Consider the following 17735-nt stretch of genomic DNA (forward strand, 5'->3'; position numbering starts at 1 on the left):
ATGGAGAAAAGTGTTTGTAAAAAATAATTTAAAAAATAATGACTCGCAGCAAAATTGCTCAGAAATAAATATCGCCAACCCTGGACCAAGTGAGGAGGCGGAAACTGACCCACAGCTACAACGGAACCACGTGAGTAGAGGAACAGCGAGCACAATCACGATTACCGCTCCTAAAAAACGCAAGTCTAATGTTCCAGAGCCTGATACCGGCCGATTTTCTCCATTTAATTTCAAGCCGTCATTGCAATCTGATTTAGAAAATACTCCTAGAGCCCGGAAAGTACAACTGTTGAACGAAGATGACAAAGACTCAATTTACATTAGCCCTAGTACTGGTAATATCCTTCAAGTTTTAAAGAATGCCGAACCGTTATACTTTTTGCAATTCACGAAGTCGAGTGAGCTTTACTCGTGGTTGAACGTGTATATGTACATTGCTGTAGTGTGCGTGTCTGACGGAGCGGTCAGTTGCGACCGAGCCGTCGCCACGGTCACTTGTGCTTGTTGTTTCCACGACGCTTATTACCACGAAGTACTGTCAGCATGTCAAAACGCAAAGTTGTTCATAGCGAGGTAAGGCATTTTTTATTTTGAATCGTTTTTTGATGAATTTTGAAATAGTTAATTTATATTTTGATCTGTCAGAAATAATAGACAGTAGAAGCCATTTTTCAAGAAAAGGTTTTTTGGCATGCAATAATTTTATAAGTGTTTTGGATATTTAATCGTATGTTTTATTATTTGTAGGGACGAGCAATTATCGCTAAAGTCTTTCACTTTCTTCAAGAAGAATATAATTTTATGAAAGTGAATAACAGTGACAAATGTGATTTAAGTCCTTTGGCTAATGTACTTAAACGTACTGCGGAAGCAACTGGCGTCTCTGAGCGCACTGTAACTAGAATATTGAAAGAAGAAAAGGAGTTGCCGTCACCTTCCTCCAAGTTCACTTCACCCATGAAAAAACGACGTAAGAGAGACAGCAAATTCATGTTGGACAATATGCATAGAGAAGTAATTCGAACTACTATACAAAATTTTCACATTTCACACAAACAAGTACCAACTTTAGCAAAACTTCAGTCAGTTTTGAGAGAAAAAATTGGTTTTGACGGATGTTTGAGCACTTTACGCTCTTTGCTCATAGAAATGGGCTACAAATGGAAAAAAATTGATAACAACCGCAAATCATTACAAGAAAGGCACGAAATACAATTATGGCGTTTTAATTTTTTGAAAAAAATTAATCAATATCGTTCAGAAGGCCGTCATATCGTATATACCGATGAAACGTATGTGCTTACTTCTCATGTACGACAAAACACCTGGTGTCTAAAAAGCAAAGATCCAACAAAAAAAGACACGTCTTTTTCAAAGAAGTTGAGTACGGGCAGCCGTTTCATTATAGTACATGCAGGCAACAGTAGTGGTTTTATTAAAGATGCTTCTTTAGTATACAAAGCGGCATCCACAACTGGAGATTATCACTCCAACATGAATTTTGACAATTATGTCAAGTGGCTTAATGAAAAGCTTCTGCCAAATATTCCAGAAAAGTCAGTTATTGTGATGGATAACGCATCTTATCACAACACCCGAAGCAGTAAAATACCTACATCAAATTCTTGTAAGAGTGACATGAAAAAGTGGCTGATGGAAAACAATATTCCGTTTGATGAACGGTCGCGCAATATAGAACTGTATGATTTAATTAAAAAAAATAAAGAGCGTTTTGTAACGTATAAAATTGACGAGATAATAAAAAGCAAGGGTTGCGAAATATTGCGATTGCCTCCCTATCATCCCGAGTTAAACGCGATAGAAAATATCTGGGGTATTTTAAAAAATCGCATTGCCTCTAAAAACATAGCACAAAACATGACTGAAGTACAAAATTTAATTTTTGAGGGCTTGAACAGCATTGACAGCAACACTTGGCTCAATACCTGCAATCATGTAGAAAAAATTGAAAAAGAATACATGAAGTACTTTGATTCTGACTTTGAATTTGTTATTAATGTAGGTGAATCAAGTGACAGCGGTACTGATGAGTTTGAAAGTAATAGTGATAGTTTAAACGAAGATGATTGATTATCGAATTAAATTAACCTAGACAGTAATTTTGTGATTTTATTATTTTTATTATTTGCAACAAAAAATATTGTACAATAAATTATAGGATTTTTTTTTCATTTTTTTTATGCTAACCGTACCCGCTTTCTATCTCACGCACACTGTTACAAATATACAGATACGTGCTTACCACAAGTAAATCCCGCTCGACTTCGTGAATTGCAAGAACTGTACCTGTTACCCCGATTCAAAACATGAATGAGTTACCAATAAACACCCCACAACCTCTATCCGTTTTCCGTTCGCCGGCAGTCTTTAATACTAAAAACACGTCGACGTTGACAAGCAGGTGTAGTTCCGTAAGTGATATATCGTGTGCAAAATCTCTACAGTGCCCGTTAAACAATGATGCAATTGATGAATTATTAGCTGGACCAGCTTTTGAAGACCAACAAAACCAATCGTTTTTGGAAACCAGCTCTAATAATATGAATGCAGCCTCTCCAGCCCATTCCACAAATCTTGAAAGGACCGCTCGTGTTATAGGGAAACTGGGTGACATAGAACCTACCAATGAAGACCACTCGGACACGGATGAAGATTTTAACCCCGATCTTATTAGTGTTCAATCAGATACCAGTAGCACTTCAGCCAGCAGCGATTACTCGGTTTTGAGTGAAGATGATTCCGAAAATATCGAAGAAATGCAACCCAACGTAATTCCTTCAGTAGCAAATGCTAATGACGAAGATGAGTGGCAAGATATTGATGATACGATTCCTAATTTCGAAGAATTCTCTGAAAATTGTAAAATAAACATTCCAGATGATGCGGTCACACCTGAAGATTATTACAATTTATTTGTCACAAATGATATTATTGCCAAGATGGTCGTAGAAACAAATAATTATGCCCAAAAAATCTTAGCCGGTAGCCAACTTAAGCCCAAATCACGAGTTCGAGCTTGGATTACTACAAATCTAGATGAAATGAAAAAATTTTTGGGCGTGATTATGGTGATGGGTTTAGTAAAACTACCACACATAAATGATTACTGGTCGAGAAAGAGTATTTACCGAAATCAGTATGTAGTGTCAGCTATAAAGAGAGACCGATTTCTGCTAATTTTGAAATTTTGGCACTTTAGTCAAGAGGATCCGGATGACAAAAATAAACTTTCTAAAATTAAAGATGTGTTTTCTATGCTGCTTCAGAGATTTCAAACGGTCTTAATACCCGGAAAGTATTTAGTAATCGACGAAACTATGATCCCATGGCGGGGACGGTTAAAATTTCGACAGTATTTAAAAGCCAAGTCCCATAAATACGGAGTGAAGCTGTACAAATTATGTACGCCGGACGGGTATACTTTCAATGTGAATGTTTATACTGGCAAGGGTGATAATGGTAGAGAATTAAATCACGGAAAAGAGACTGTTATGAGATTAATAAGGGGCCTTGAAAATGAAGGAAGAACCGTAGTGACTGATAATTTCTATAATTCAATAGATCTTGCAGAGGAGCTTTTATGCAAAAAAACATTCCTTTGTGGTACTTTGCGCCCAAATCGGAAAGGTCTCCCAAAACGTATAATAGCCTCAAAACTGAAAAAAGGCGAAATAACTGGTGTAATGAATGAGAATGGGGTTCGAATTATAAAATGGGTGGATAAGAGACCAGTAAATATGATTTCTACATGTCGGGATCATGATTTGGCGATAAAGGACACTGGCAAGATAAGACGTATTACCGGAGAAGCAATTAAAAAACCACAGTGCGTCATAACCTACAATGACAATAAAAAGGGTATAGACTTCAGTGACCAGATGTCGTCCTACTATACAACCCTAAAGAGAGGAATCAAGTGGTTTCGGAAAGTCATGCTTGAATTGCTATTTGGGACAGCATTGGTCAATAGCTGGGTGGTGTATAATATTCGGCAGCCAAATCCAATATCAAAGAAAGATTTCGTCGAAGCAATCATAGCAGCATATACGAAAACGCCAATAACGGAATCTAACCCAGGTAAGTTTATTATTTCAATAAATACACGTAAAGTCAACCGAGGCAAATGCAACTGTGAGGGTAACATATCTAATTAAAATTGCTCTATAATTAATTTATTTTAACCTCCTGACCCCGAGAGGTATGATTGACCGCCAATTTACATGAAATTTTGAATAGTTAGTCTATATAATGTAAAATGTGAGGGAAAAATAGTGAAAAAAATCTTAACCCACGGAAAGTGGGTTTTCTCGATGTCCTATACATAGGACATGCGGTGTTAAGTAATACCATAGAAATATGGATTAAAAGACTAAAAACCTAAAATTGTAGTTAAAATTATATATTCATAGTATAAAAAATATTTAAAATTTAAAAAAATTATTTGTAAAAAATCATTCCATAATTTATTTTATTTACTTTCAGATTGTCAAAATGATGTTCCCTTGAAGAAAAAACACACCTTCGAAAAAAAAGGCGAGAAGAGGAGAATTTGTGCTGGATGCTACCAAAAGCTGCGTGGTACACTCAGCAGCCGAGAAGCAAATAAAAAAGTAAAGAAAATAAAATCTTTCTGCGTAGAATGTAAGAAAGGATACTGCCTGCCATGTTTCTATAAAACTCACATGTAAAATTAATGAATTTTTCACATATAATGTAAAAAATAATGTTTTAAGTATAAAAGCTGTCTGTCTTGTTTTAAGTATAAAACAATTTCTTTGTTTCTTTAATAAATGACGTAAAAATAATATGTCGATAACTTACTTCCCATCACTAATACTTCCTGAAATAAACCTATAATTCAGTGCGGCATCGGGTTTCAAGGCCTTACATGTATTATTATACTATATATAGCTCGATTACCACTCACTGACTCACTCATTGACATAATTGTTCTCCTAGAAAGAGAAGGAAAATGATATAGTGATGTGGGGGAGTTGTGTTCGGTTTCGGGAACCCTCTGGGGAAAAATTATGACATTTCAGAAAAACAAGATGGCGGCCGACGTGATTTTTGCAGCTCCGTTGTTTTCCAACCGATTTCATTGAATTTTACAATCTTTAAAGAAAGTAGTAAACAGTTAATAGAAAATGTGAAAAAAATTGGAAAAACAAGATGGCGGCCGAGCCGTAGCGTTTTCAAAATTTTGATTTTTCGACCCCGAACCGCGGCGCCACAGATCCGAAACGGGGTAATCGAGGATAATTATTTTTTCTGGTTTCGCCCATGATTATCCTGTATTTTGACAAAACGGTAGTGGTTTTTAAAAATTCAAGATGGCGGCTGTCATGGCGGCCGTTATGTTAGAGGTACGAAAAAACGCAATTTTAAAAGTTAAATATCCCAAAGTTGGCAACATCGGAGCGATTTGGCTTCTATGAAACGATTGTACGTATAGGCTCGAGGTATAGATTGGAGGGGAAAAATTACCCCATTTTTAGGGAAATTTCAAGATTTTCGGGAAATTGTAAAAAATCGAAATACGGACTTTTCGCAAAATCCGAGTATGAGCGATTATGTGTTTTGCTCGTACAAATGAGATTTGGGTATTTTTGTCGCCGGAGACTGGCAACACTGGAATTTATCAAAAAAAAGTGATTTTCAACATTGTCTTTTTTCAGGGACGATCATTTCGCGTGGGTGCGAGCGAGAGGAGAGATTGAAACGTCAACGGGAGCGGTATATCCTGTAGTTAATAGGAAAGTTGTAAAATTATCTAATTTGCTTCTGCAAAAAGAGTTGGTGGCCATTTTGTATTTTCTTCAAATTTTCCGAAATTTTGATCACGTTTTTGAGGCAGTTGGCAACATTTTGGAAAGTCGACATGTATCAATCGATTGTGTGACTCAACCAGCAGTATCGAAATATGTAAACAGTGTTGCCACATTTGGGGAGATTTTCGAGATTCTCCCCAAAAACTCCTCCTGTAAAATTTTGTATGAAATTTTTTTTCCCACTGATGGTTTCGTATAGAAAACAAAAAAAAAATCGAGGAAAAATTTGGAAATAGCTGATGATCGAGGATGTCGGAGACGGGTGATGGGTCCGCTCAAGGTATTGAAGATAGGTGGGGGGTGCTCGACCAAATGTCATTCATGACGTCATCCAATTGCCAAAAAGCTGAAAAAAAATTCAAAATGGCGAAAAAAAGATGGCCGCCATACAAATTTTGCCGGCGTCCAGCTCGGAGGGTATAAAAGATGGAAGTGTGGTTTCTTGGCAAGAGATGATCAGGGTCCGAAGGTCTACTCGATTAATAGAAAAAAATTCAAAATGGCGGAATTTATTTTTACATACATTTTGTATGGCGATTATGAATGTCTCATTCTCCTAGAAAGAGACGGAAAACGATACATTGATGTATGGGAGATATGTTCGGATGCGCGATATGAGTAGGGGAAAATTATGAAATTTCAGAAAAACAAGATGGCGACCGACGTGATTTTTGCGACTCTTTTGTTTTCCAACCGATTTCGTTGAAACTCGCAATCTTTGAAGAATGTAGTAAACGATTAATAGAAAAAGTGGAAAATTTTGGAAAAACAAGATGGCCGCCGTAAAAATTTCGTCGGTGTCTATCTCGGAGGCTATAAAAGATGGAAGAGTGGTTTCTTGGCAAAAGATGATCAGGGTCCGAAGGTCTACTCGGTGAAACAAACTCTGCATGCTCGCGGACCACTTTAGTGGTCCGCGCACCCACGCACCCTACTTTATTAACCTCAACTACCCCGTTTTTACAAAAAATGATATGGATGTTGTTTTCAGAGTTTTCCAGGGTGCTGATTTTGATAACGACATTTATTTTTAAATCCAAGATGGCGGGCGTGCACTTTTTAAGAAAAAAATTGATATAAGTGTCGTTTTATGGGGTTTTCGGGGTAATTTGTGTATCTTAATAAAAAAAATCGGTTTAATACAACTCATAAACCTAACCACGTCACGCGAGCTGCTTTAGCAGCTCGCGCACCGAGCAAAACACTAGTTATACTATATATAGCTCGATTACCACTCACTGACTCATTGACATAATTGTTCTCCTAGAAAGAGACGGAAAATGATATAATGATGTAGGGGAGATGTGTTTGGATTCGGGAACCCTCTGGGGAAAAATTATGACATTTCAGAAAAACAAGATGGCGGCCGATGTGATTTTTGCACCTCCGTTGTTTTCCAACCGATTTTGTTTAAACTCGCAAATATTTAGGAAAATAGTAAACGGTTAATAGAAAAGGTAGAAAAAATTGGAAAAACAAAATGGCGGCCGAGCTGGAGCGTTTTCAAAATTTTCATTTTTCGATCCCTAACCGCGGCGCCACAGATCCGAAACGGGAAATTGAAACTTATAATTTTTTTCTGGTTTCGCCCACGATTATCCTTAATTTTGACGGAATGGGGGTAGTTTTTAAAAATTCAAGATGGCGGCTGTCGTGGCGGCCATTATGTTAGAGGTACGAAAAAACGCAATTTTTAAAGTTAAATATCCCAAGGTTGACAACATCGGAGCGATTCGGCTTCTATGAAGCGATTGTACGTATAGGGTCGAGGTATAGATTGGAGGAAAAAAATTACCCCATTTTTTGGGGAAATTTCAAGATTTTCGGGAAATTGAAAAAAATCGAAATACGGACTTTTCGCAAAATCCGAGTATGAGCGATTATGTGTTTTGATCATACAAATGACATTTCGGTATTTTTGTCGCCGGAGACTGGCAACACTGGAATTTATCAAAGAAAAAGTGATTTTCGACACGGTCTTTTTCACGCTATCCCCTTTCGCGTGGGTGCGAGCGAGATGAGAGATTGAAACGTCATCGGGAGCGGTATATCCTGTAGTTAATAGGAAAATTATGAAACAGTGTAAAATATTTCTGTGAAACGAGTTGGCGGCCATTTTGTATTTTTTTTAATTTTTCGAAATTTTGACCACGTTTTTGAAGCAGTTGGCAACATTTTGGAAAGTCAGTATGTATGAATCGATTGTGTATCTCGGCTGGCAGTATGGAGATATGCAACCGGTGTTGCCAGTTTTGGGGAGATTTTCGAGATTTTCAACTAAGAAACTCCTGTAAAATTTTGTATGAAAAATTTTTTTTTCACTGATGGTGTTATATAGAAAACAAAAACTTAGTAAGCCAAAATTATGGAAAAAGCTGATGATTGAGGATATCGGAGACGGGTGAAGGGTCCGCTCAAGGTATTGAAGATAGGTGGGGGGTGCTCGAGCAAATGTCATTCATGACGTCATCCAATTGCCAAAAAGCTGAAAAAAAATTCAAAATGGCGAAGAAAAGATGGCCGCCATACAAATTTCACCGGTGTCCAGCTCGGAGGGTATAAAAGATGGAAGTGTGGTTTCTTGGCAAAAGAGAATCAAGATCCGAAGGTCTACTCGATGAATAGAAAAAAAATTCAAAATGGCGGAATTTATTTTTCCATACATTTTGTATGGCGATTATGAATGTCTCATTCTCCTAGAAAGAGACGGAAAACGATACATTGATGTTTGGGAGATATGTTTTGAAGCGCGATATGAGTAGGGAAAAATTATGATATTTCAGAAAAACAAGATGGCGGCCTATATGATTTTTGCAACTCTTTTGTTTTCCAACCGATTTCGTTGAAACTCGCAATCTTTGAAGAATGTACTAAACGATTAATAGAAAAAGTGGAAAATTTTGGAAAAACAAAATGGCCGCCGTACAAATTTCGTCGGTGTCTATCTCGGAGGCTATAAAAGATGGAAGAGTGGTTTCTTGGCAAAAGATGATCAGAGTCCGAAGGTCTACTCGGTGGAACAAACTCTGCATGCTCGCGGACCACTTTAGTGGTCCGCGCACCCACGCACCCTACTTTATTACCCTCAACTACCCCGTTTTTACAAAAAATGATATGGATGTCGTTTTCAGGGTTTTCCAGGGTGCTGATTATGATAATGACATTTATTTTGAAATCCAAGATGGCGGACATGCATTTTTTAAGAAAAAAATCGATATGGGTGTCGTTTTATGGTGTTTTCGCGGTGAATTTTGTATCTTAATAAATAAATTTGGTTTAGTATAATAAAGTTAACCCAACCACGTCACGCGAGCTGCTTTAGCAGCTCGCGCACCGAGCAAAACACTAGTTCTTGTATATATCTCTCAAGTAAATAGTAGGAACCCGGGGCGAAGCAAGCACTATAACCAACAACTCATCGACCATCGATATTGATTGGTAGGTATCCAAATTTTTACATTTTCGCATAGTTATAGTCATTTATATCTGTCGATACCTTACTAGGTCAATGAGCCCCATATCGCCGCAGCGTAAACTTTGAGTACCAGGCCAATCGGCCAGTTAACGCACTATATATAAAAACGCCAGTTTTGGTCCCGCAGCGAACGTGTTAAAAACGTAAAGATTTTGTTCATCACTCCCCTTAAACCGATCAATCACATATTGACATTTTCGCAAATAAAGATTTAATTGTCTTTTATCAACACCAAACAAAGGGATTAATTGCACAATTTCTTTAGGTATCGATGAGACGGCCGCGGTTTCCATGATGATAGAGTAATAAAATGTTCAGAGGATGCAACTGGCTTTCGTATAAACACTTTTACTTACAAGTATAATCACACATTTAACACAGTAGAACACACAATAAAACACAATATAAAAATAAAATAAAATTATAGAATTAGAAATTTTTGTATAAGTTATAAAATATAGAGTAAAAGCACACTACAATATACTAGTCAAAACAAAATAAGGGCCACCACGTTTTTACAGTATTCTCCTGAATTCTTGAGGTTTAAGGGTTGATTAATGATTTGATTGGATAAATTAATTGATTTTTATTGTAGAAAGCAAGAAATAATAATGGAAACAATAAAAAAAAACGTTTACTCCACCTTTTCTAAAAATTAACATTTTTGCAAAAATAAATCAGTGAGAGAAAACAAATTGTGAAAAAAAAAAACTAAGTGTTGGTTGATATTTTGTGACCTACCTCAGTATCTGGTATGCCCTCCTCGTTTTCTAATGCACTCTTGAAGCCTGGAAGGTAAACTTTCCACCAGGTGTATCACTGTTTCTTGAGGAATTTGTTCCCAGCTCGATTTTAAAACGTTTATTAGCTGTCTTTCATTGTGCACGGGTTGGTTTATGCTTCGAACACTGCGTTTCAGTAAATCCCACATGTGTTCAATGGGATTGAGATCCGGACTGTTTGCAGGCCAGGGCAATACCTGTATACCAGCCTCCTCTAGGGCTCCTCTGGTGGCCCTAGCTGTATGAGCGCGAGCATTATCGTGCATCAGATGGAATCTTGCGCCGATTCTCTGTGCATATGAGACCACATGGGGTCTTATGACGTCTTCGATGTAACGTTGAGCTGTTATTGTGCCTTCGTTAAGAATTACCAGCTCGGTTCTGCCTGACATAGAGATTCCTCCCCATACCATAACATTGGGGCCCCCAAATCTGTCACTTTCATGGATACAAGCATCCGAAAATCGCTCACCTTCACGCGTCCAGATCCTAACGCGACGGTCATCACTAAAAAATTTAACTTTGCACTCATCCGTAAACAATACTGTGCTCCAATCGTTCATATCCCATGCCAGATGCTGCCTTGCGAACGATAATCGGTTTGCACGATGAGCACTTGTTAGTGGTATCCGCACTACGCGTCTCCTGGAGAACTGCTGGTCCTCGTGTAAACGATTTCTAATGGTTTGATCACTAACGCGTGTACCCGTCGCCTGCCGCAAACGGTTTTGTAAGGAGCGGGCTGTGATGCAGCGTTCTCTGCGCGCAGTCAAGCGCACGTAGCGGTCCTCCTGTGCGGTAGTATATTTTCAACAATTTTTAATTTTTTTATTTCATTTAAATGAAGTCTCTATGTACGTAAGTGATGTTGTAAATATGAAAATTAGGGGTCAATTTATAAATGACTTGGCAACCCTGATTTTCATCTAAAACCACAGACAACCAATAGTGTTTGCTGTTTGACAGCCAACCTTTACTTAGCTCCTTCTCCGGCAACCATGGCGGCATCGACATGTATTAATTAGCTCTCTAAATTAATTTGTTATACCTAATAAAAGTGATCCAGTTCATCCACTGCTAATCTGCCTTATTATTTCCTCATAACTCACAAGAGGTTATGGGCTGGAGCGACGCTGGAATTGGAAAGGTATTTTACGGTAACTGCGTCACGACCACGCCACGAGGTGAGCGGCGCGGCGTTTCTCGCAAAGCTTGTTTGCGTCAGCGATCTGCCACTTGTAAGTACGTCGTGAAAATATTGGACAATGGCTTCTGGAGCGTTAATTAACCATCTGCATCATCACAACTTACCGTTCGAAAAATTGGAAGGTATTAGTAACTACAACATATGGAAATTCAACATGCGCCACACCTTGTTCATAGATGACTTATGGTCATGTATTGAAGGTACTGAGCCTGTCGACCCATCTAGAGATTTACGTGCTCTTGCCCGTATTAGTTTAGCTGTGAAGCCCACATGTGTGCAATATATTAGAAATGCAAACACAGCTAAGCAAGCCTGGGACAAATTAAGCGCAGTGTTCGAAGATAAAGGATTTGGCAGACGTGTAGCTTTATTAAGACAGCTGCACCGTGCTAGCTATGCAGATTTTAATAGTATGAATGCATACTTTGAATATATAACGACTCTTGTCCAGCAGTTGACTGATATTGGAAGAGCTATAGAAGATGCTGAGGTTGCAGAGATTATCTTGAGCGGCCTTCCACAAGAATATGATATAATTGTGTCTAGTCTCGAAGCTGTTGCCTGCACAGGTACAATTTCAAGTGATCTAGTCCGTACTCGGTTGTTGCAAGAAGAGCAACGCAGAGGCCGTACTGAGAGCAAAGACGACATGGCCCTGCTATCTAAGCAAAGGACTAAAAAGGTACCTGTTTGTCATTTTTGTCTCCGTCCTGGCCACAAAAAGTTTCAATGTTACAAATTTAAGAAGGAACAGAAAAGTAATCCAGGAACAGCACTAGCAGCTCAAAGTAATGGAGTATTCGAGAGCAAGGACTGGATTGTGGACTCAGGTGCATCAAGACATATGTGTAAGGACTTACAGTGGTTTATGAAGTTATCAAAGTGTGATAAGACTGTGCAAGTTGCTAACGGTAGTACCCTAAGATGTCTAGGTTATGGTGATGTTGTAATTCCAATGAAAAATAACAAATCACAGCTGGTAACAGATGTTCTGTATATACCTGACCTCTCAACTAATTTAATTAGTGTTTGTAAATTATGTGAGAAGGCTTTATCTGTGAAGTTTAGTAAAACTAGATGTTATGTTTTCGATGGGGAATTTCTTGTTGTTTCTGCCACTAGACAGGGGGGAATTTATATTTTGGACAATGTTTTATATGATTCACAGGAGCATTCTTTTGCTGCAAATAATGTGAATGCTGTGCCAACGCCACAAAGTTCGCTTGACACAGAGGGAGCCAAGGATACACCGGACTTATGCTTGTGGCATAAGCGGCTTGGACATTTGAGTCTCCGAGGGGTAAGTGTTCTCCGTAAACTTGCTGTTGGTATTAATGCTAACTCGACTCAGCATGGTACAGTCACTAACCAGTGTGTGTCGTGCGTTGAGGGGAAGCAAGCAGTGCAAAAGTTTCCTAGGGGTGAAGCTAAACGTTCCAAGCAGTTGTTAGAGCTTTTACACTCAGATGTGTGTGGTCCAATGCCGGTAAGGAGTTTGGGTGGGTCTAGATATCTGGTAACGTTTACCGATGATTTTTCTAGAAAGTCATATGGCTATTTAATGAGATATAAATCTGAAGTTTTGTCCAAATTTAAGATTTTTAAAGCAACTGTTGAGAAACAAACTGGTTATTTTATTAAATGTCTGCGTACTGATAGAGGTGGGGAATATTGCAGTGCTGAGTTCTCCAAGTTTTTAAAAAGTGAGAGTATAGTCCATCAAACTACTGCTCCATATAGTCCATCTCAAAATGGTGTCTCTGAGAGGCTTAACCGAACACTTTTTAAGAAAGCTCGTATGCTTCTTGAAGCAAATCTTCCTAAAGAATATTGGGGAGAAGCTATTTCTACAGCTATATATCTTAAAACTAGTGTTTTGCTCGGTGCGCGAGCTGCTAAAGCAGCTCACGTGACGTGGTTAGGTTTATGAGTTGTATTGAACCGATTTTTTTTATTAAGATACACAAATTACCCCGAAAACCCCATAAAACGACACCTATATCAATTTTTTTCTTATAAAGTGCACGCCCGTCATCTTTGATTTCAAAATAAATGTCGTTATCAAAATCAGCGCTCTGGAAAACTCTGAAAACGACATCCATATTATTTTTTGTAGATTAGGATTATAATTTAGTAGGGTGCGTGGGTGCGCGGACCACTAAAGTGGTCCGCGAGCATGCAGAGTTTGTTCCACCGAGTAGACCTTCGGACCCTGATCATCTTTTGCCAAGAAACCACTCTTCCATCTTTTATAGCCTCCGAGATAGACATCGACGAAATTTATACGGCGGCCATCTTGTTTTTCCAAAATTTTCCACTTTTCCTATTAATCGTTTACTACATTCTTCAAAGATTGCGAGTTTCAACGAAATCGGTTGGAAAACAAAAGAGTTGCAAAAATCACGTCGGCCGCCATCTTGTTTTTCTGAAATATCATAATTTTTCCCTACTCATATCGTGCACCCGAACATATCTCCCGAACATCATCGTATCGTTTATTGTTTCTTTCTAGGAGAATAAAACATAAAATATTCGCCATACAAAATGTATGGAAAAATAAATTCCGCCATTTTGAATTTTTTTTCTATTCATCGAGTAGACCTTTGGATTCTGATCCTCTTTTGTCAAGAAACCACACTTCCATCTTTTATACCCTCCGAGCTGGACACCGGCGAAATTTGTATGGCGGCCATCTTTTCTTCGCCATTTTGAATTTTTTTTCAGCTTTTTGGCAATTGGATGACGTCATGAATGACATTTGCTCGAGCACCCCCCACCTATCTTCAATACCTTAAGCGGGCCCTTCACCCGTCTCCGATATCCTCAATCATCAGCTCTCTCCATAATTTTGGCTTACTAAGTTTTTGTTTTCTATATAACACCATCAGTGAAAAAAAAATTTTTCATACAAAATTTTACAGGAGTTTCTTAGTTGAAAATCTCGAAAATCTCCGCAAAAGTGGCAACACCGGTTGCATATTTCTATACTGCCAGCCGAGATACACAATCGATTTATACATAATGACTTTCCAAAATGTTGCCAACTGCCTCAAAAACGTGATCAAAATTTCGAAAAATGAAAAAAAATACAAAATGGCCGCCAACTCGTTTCACAGAAAAATTTTACACGGTTTCATAATTTTCCTATTAACTACAGGATATACCGCGCCCGATGACGTTTCAATCTTTCCTCTCGCTCGCACCCACGCGAAAGGGGATACCGTGAAAAAGACCGTGTCGAAAATCACTTTTACTTTGATAAATTCCAGTGTTGCCAGTCTCCAGTGACAAAAATACCCAAATGTCATTTGTACGAGCAAAACACGTAATCACTCATACTCGGATTTTGCTTAAAGTGCGTATTTCTATTTTTTACAATTTCCCAAAAATCTTGAAATTTCCCTAAAAGTGGGGTAATTTTTTTCCTCCAATCTATACCCCGAGTCTATACGTACAATCGCTTCATAGAAGCCGAATCGCTCCGATGTTGCCAACTTTGAGATATTCGAATTTTAAAATTGCGTTTTTTCGTACCTCGAACAAAATGGCCGCTATGACAGCCGCCATCTTGAATTTTTAAAAACCATTCCCGTTTTGTCAAAATACAGGATAATCGTGGGCGAAACACGAAAAAATAATTATCCTCGACTACCCCGTTTTGGATCTGTGACGCCGCGGTTTGGGGTCGAAAAATGAAAATTTTGAAAACTCTCCAGCTCGGCCGCCATTATGTTTTTCCAATTTTTTCTACATTTTCTGTTAATCGTTTACTATTTTCTTCAAAGTTTGCAAAATTCAACGAAATCGGTTGGAAAACAACGGAGCTGCAAAAATCACCTCGGCCGCCATCTTGTTTTTCCGAAATGTCATAATTTTTCCCCAGAGGGTTCCCGAAACCAAACACAACTCCCCTACATCATTATATCATTTTCCGTCTCTTTCTAGGAGAACAATTATGTCAATGAGTCAGTCAGTGAGTCAGTGGTAATCGAGCTATATATAGTATAACTAGTGTTTTGCTCGGTGCGCGAGCTGCTAAAGCAGCTCACGTGACGTGGTTATGTTAACTTTATTATATTTAATCAAATTTATTTATTAAAGATACACAATTCACCACAAAAACACATAAAACCCACACCCATATCAATTTTTTTCTTAAAAAGTGCATGTCCGCCATCTTGGATTTCAAAATAAATGTCGTTATCAAAGTCAGCACGCCGGAAAACTCTGAAAACGACATCCATATCATTTTTTGTAAAAACGGGGTAGTTGAGGTTAATAAAGTAGGGTGCGTGGGTGCGCGGACCACTAAAGTGGTCCGCGAGCATGCAGAGTTTGTTCCACCGAGTAGACCTTCGGATCCTGATCATCTTTTGCCGAGAAACCAGTCTTCCATCTTTTATACCCTCCGAGATAGACACCGACGAAGTTTGTGTGGCGGCCATCTTGTTTTTCCAAATTTTTCCACTATTTCCATTAATCGTTTACTACTTTCTTCCAAGATTGCGAGTTTCAACGAAATCGGTCGAAAAACAATAGAGTTGCAAAAATCATATAGGCCGCCATCTTGTTTTTCTGAAATATCATAATTTTCCCCTACTCATATCGCGCATCCGAACACATTTCCCCTACATTATTGTATCGTTTTCTGTCTCTTTCTAGGAGAATGAGACATTCAATATTCGCCATACAAAATGTATGGAAAATTAAATTCTGCCATTTTGAATTTTTTTTCTATTCATCGAGTAGACCTTCGGATCCTGATTCTTTTTTGCCAAGAAACCACACCTCCATCTTTTATACCCTCCGAGCTGGACACCGGCGAAATTTGTATGGCGGCCATCTTTTCTTCGCCATTTTGAATTTTTTTTCAGCTTTTTGGCAATTGGATGACGTCTTGAATGACATTTGGTCGAGCACTCCCCACCTATCTTCAATACCTTGAGCGGACCCTTCACCCGTCTCCGATATCCTCAATCATCAGCTCTCTCCATAATTTTCGCTTACTAATTTTTTGTTTTCTATACGATACCATCAGTGAAAAAAAAATTTTTCATACAAAATTTTACAGGAGTTTCTTAGTTGAAAATCTCGAAAATCTCCCCAAAAGTGGCAACACCGGTTGCATATCTCGATACTGCCAGCCGAGATACACAATCGATTCATACATATTGACTTTCCAAAATGTTGCCAACTGCCTCAAAAACGTGATCAAAATTTCGAAAAATTCAAAAAAATACAAAATGGCCGCCAACTCGTTTTACAGAAATAAATTACAACGTTGTACAACTTTTCCAATAACTACAGGATATACCGCTTCCGATGACGTTGCAATCTCTCCTCTCGCTCGCACCCACGTGAAACGATCGCCCCTGAAAAAACACCACGTCGAAAATCACTTTTTCTTGATAAATTCCAGTGTTGCCAGTCTTCGGTGACAAAAGTACGCAAATGTCATTTGTACGAGCAAAACACGTAATCGCTCATACTCAGATTTTTCAAAAAGCCCGTATTTCGATTTTGTACAATTTCCCGAAAATCTTGAAATTTCCCCAAAAATGGGGTAATTTTTTTCCTCCAATCTATACCTCGAGCCTATACGTACAATCGCTTCAAAGAAGCCGAATCGCTCCGATGTTGCCAACTTTGGGATATTTAACTTTTAAAATTGCGTTTTTTCGTACCTCTAACCTAACGGCCGCCATGACAGCCGCCATCTTGAATTTTTAAAAACCACTCCCTTTCTGTCAAAATACAGGATAATCGTGGGCGAAATAGGAAAAAATAATTATCCTCAACTACCCCGTCTTGGATCTGTGGCGCCGCGGTTCGGGGTCGAAAAATCAAAATTTTGAAAACGCTACGATTCGGCCGCCATCTTGTTTTTTCAATTTTTTCGACATTTCCCATTAATCGTTTACTACTTTCTTCAAAGTTTGCAAAATTCGACGAAATCGGTTGGAAAACAACGGAGCTGCAAAAATCACGTCGGCCGCCATCTTGTTTTTCCGAAATGTCATAATTTTTCCCCAGTCGAATTCCCCACCCGAACACATTTCCCCTACATCATTATATCATTTTCCATCTCTTTCTAGGAGAACAATTATGTCAATGAGTCAGTGAGTGAGTGAGTGGTAATCGAGCTATATATAGTATAATAGAAGCCCTACTGCAGCTGTTCCCAATAAAACTCCTGAGGAGGTATGGACAGGTCACAAAGTCAACCTGAGCCATCTACATGTTTTTGGTTGCCGTGCTATGACACTCATTCCACAGGTGAAGAGAGATAAGCTTGATTCAAAATCTAGAAGTTGTATCTTTGTTGGCTATTGTGAGCATACTAAAGGCTATAGATTGATTGATCCCTTGAATCCTAAGCAGATTATTGTTTCTCGGAATGTAATATTTTTTGAAAACCA

At 38.4% G+C, this 17735-nt stretch overlaps 2 protein-coding genes across 2 annotated transcripts; both read left to right on the forward strand.

Annotated features, from left to right (window-relative positions):
* The first annotated feature begins 372 nt into the window (after positions 1-372).
* On the forward strand, positions 373-2307 carry LOC123876343. Its single transcript, XM_045922570.1, has 2 exons — positions 373-573; positions 748-2307. The coding sequence occupies exons 1-2, from the start codon at positions 544-546 to the stop codon at positions 2089-2091; spliced, it is 1374 nt and encodes a 457-aa protein (XP_045778526.1). The 5' UTR covers positions 373-543; the 3' UTR covers positions 2092-2307.
* Positions 2308-2310: 3 nt separating this feature from the next.
* On the forward strand, positions 2311-4771 carry LOC123876337 (piggyBac transposable element-derived protein 4-like). Its single transcript, XM_045922564.1, has 2 exons — positions 2311-4098; positions 4504-4771. Exons 1-2 carry the CDS (start codon positions 2328-2330, stop codon positions 4707-4709), a joined length of 1977 nt encoding a protein of 658 aa, XP_045778520.1. The 5' UTR covers positions 2311-2327; the 3' UTR covers positions 4710-4771.
* Positions 4772-17735: the final 12964 nt, after the last annotated feature.

Source organism: Maniola jurtina, chromosome 21 (assembly GCF_905333055.1).
Source record: "Maniola jurtina chromosome 21, ilManJurt1.1, whole genome shotgun sequence".
Lineage (NCBI taxonomy): Eukaryota > Metazoa > Arthropoda > Insecta > Lepidoptera > Nymphalidae > Maniola > Maniola jurtina.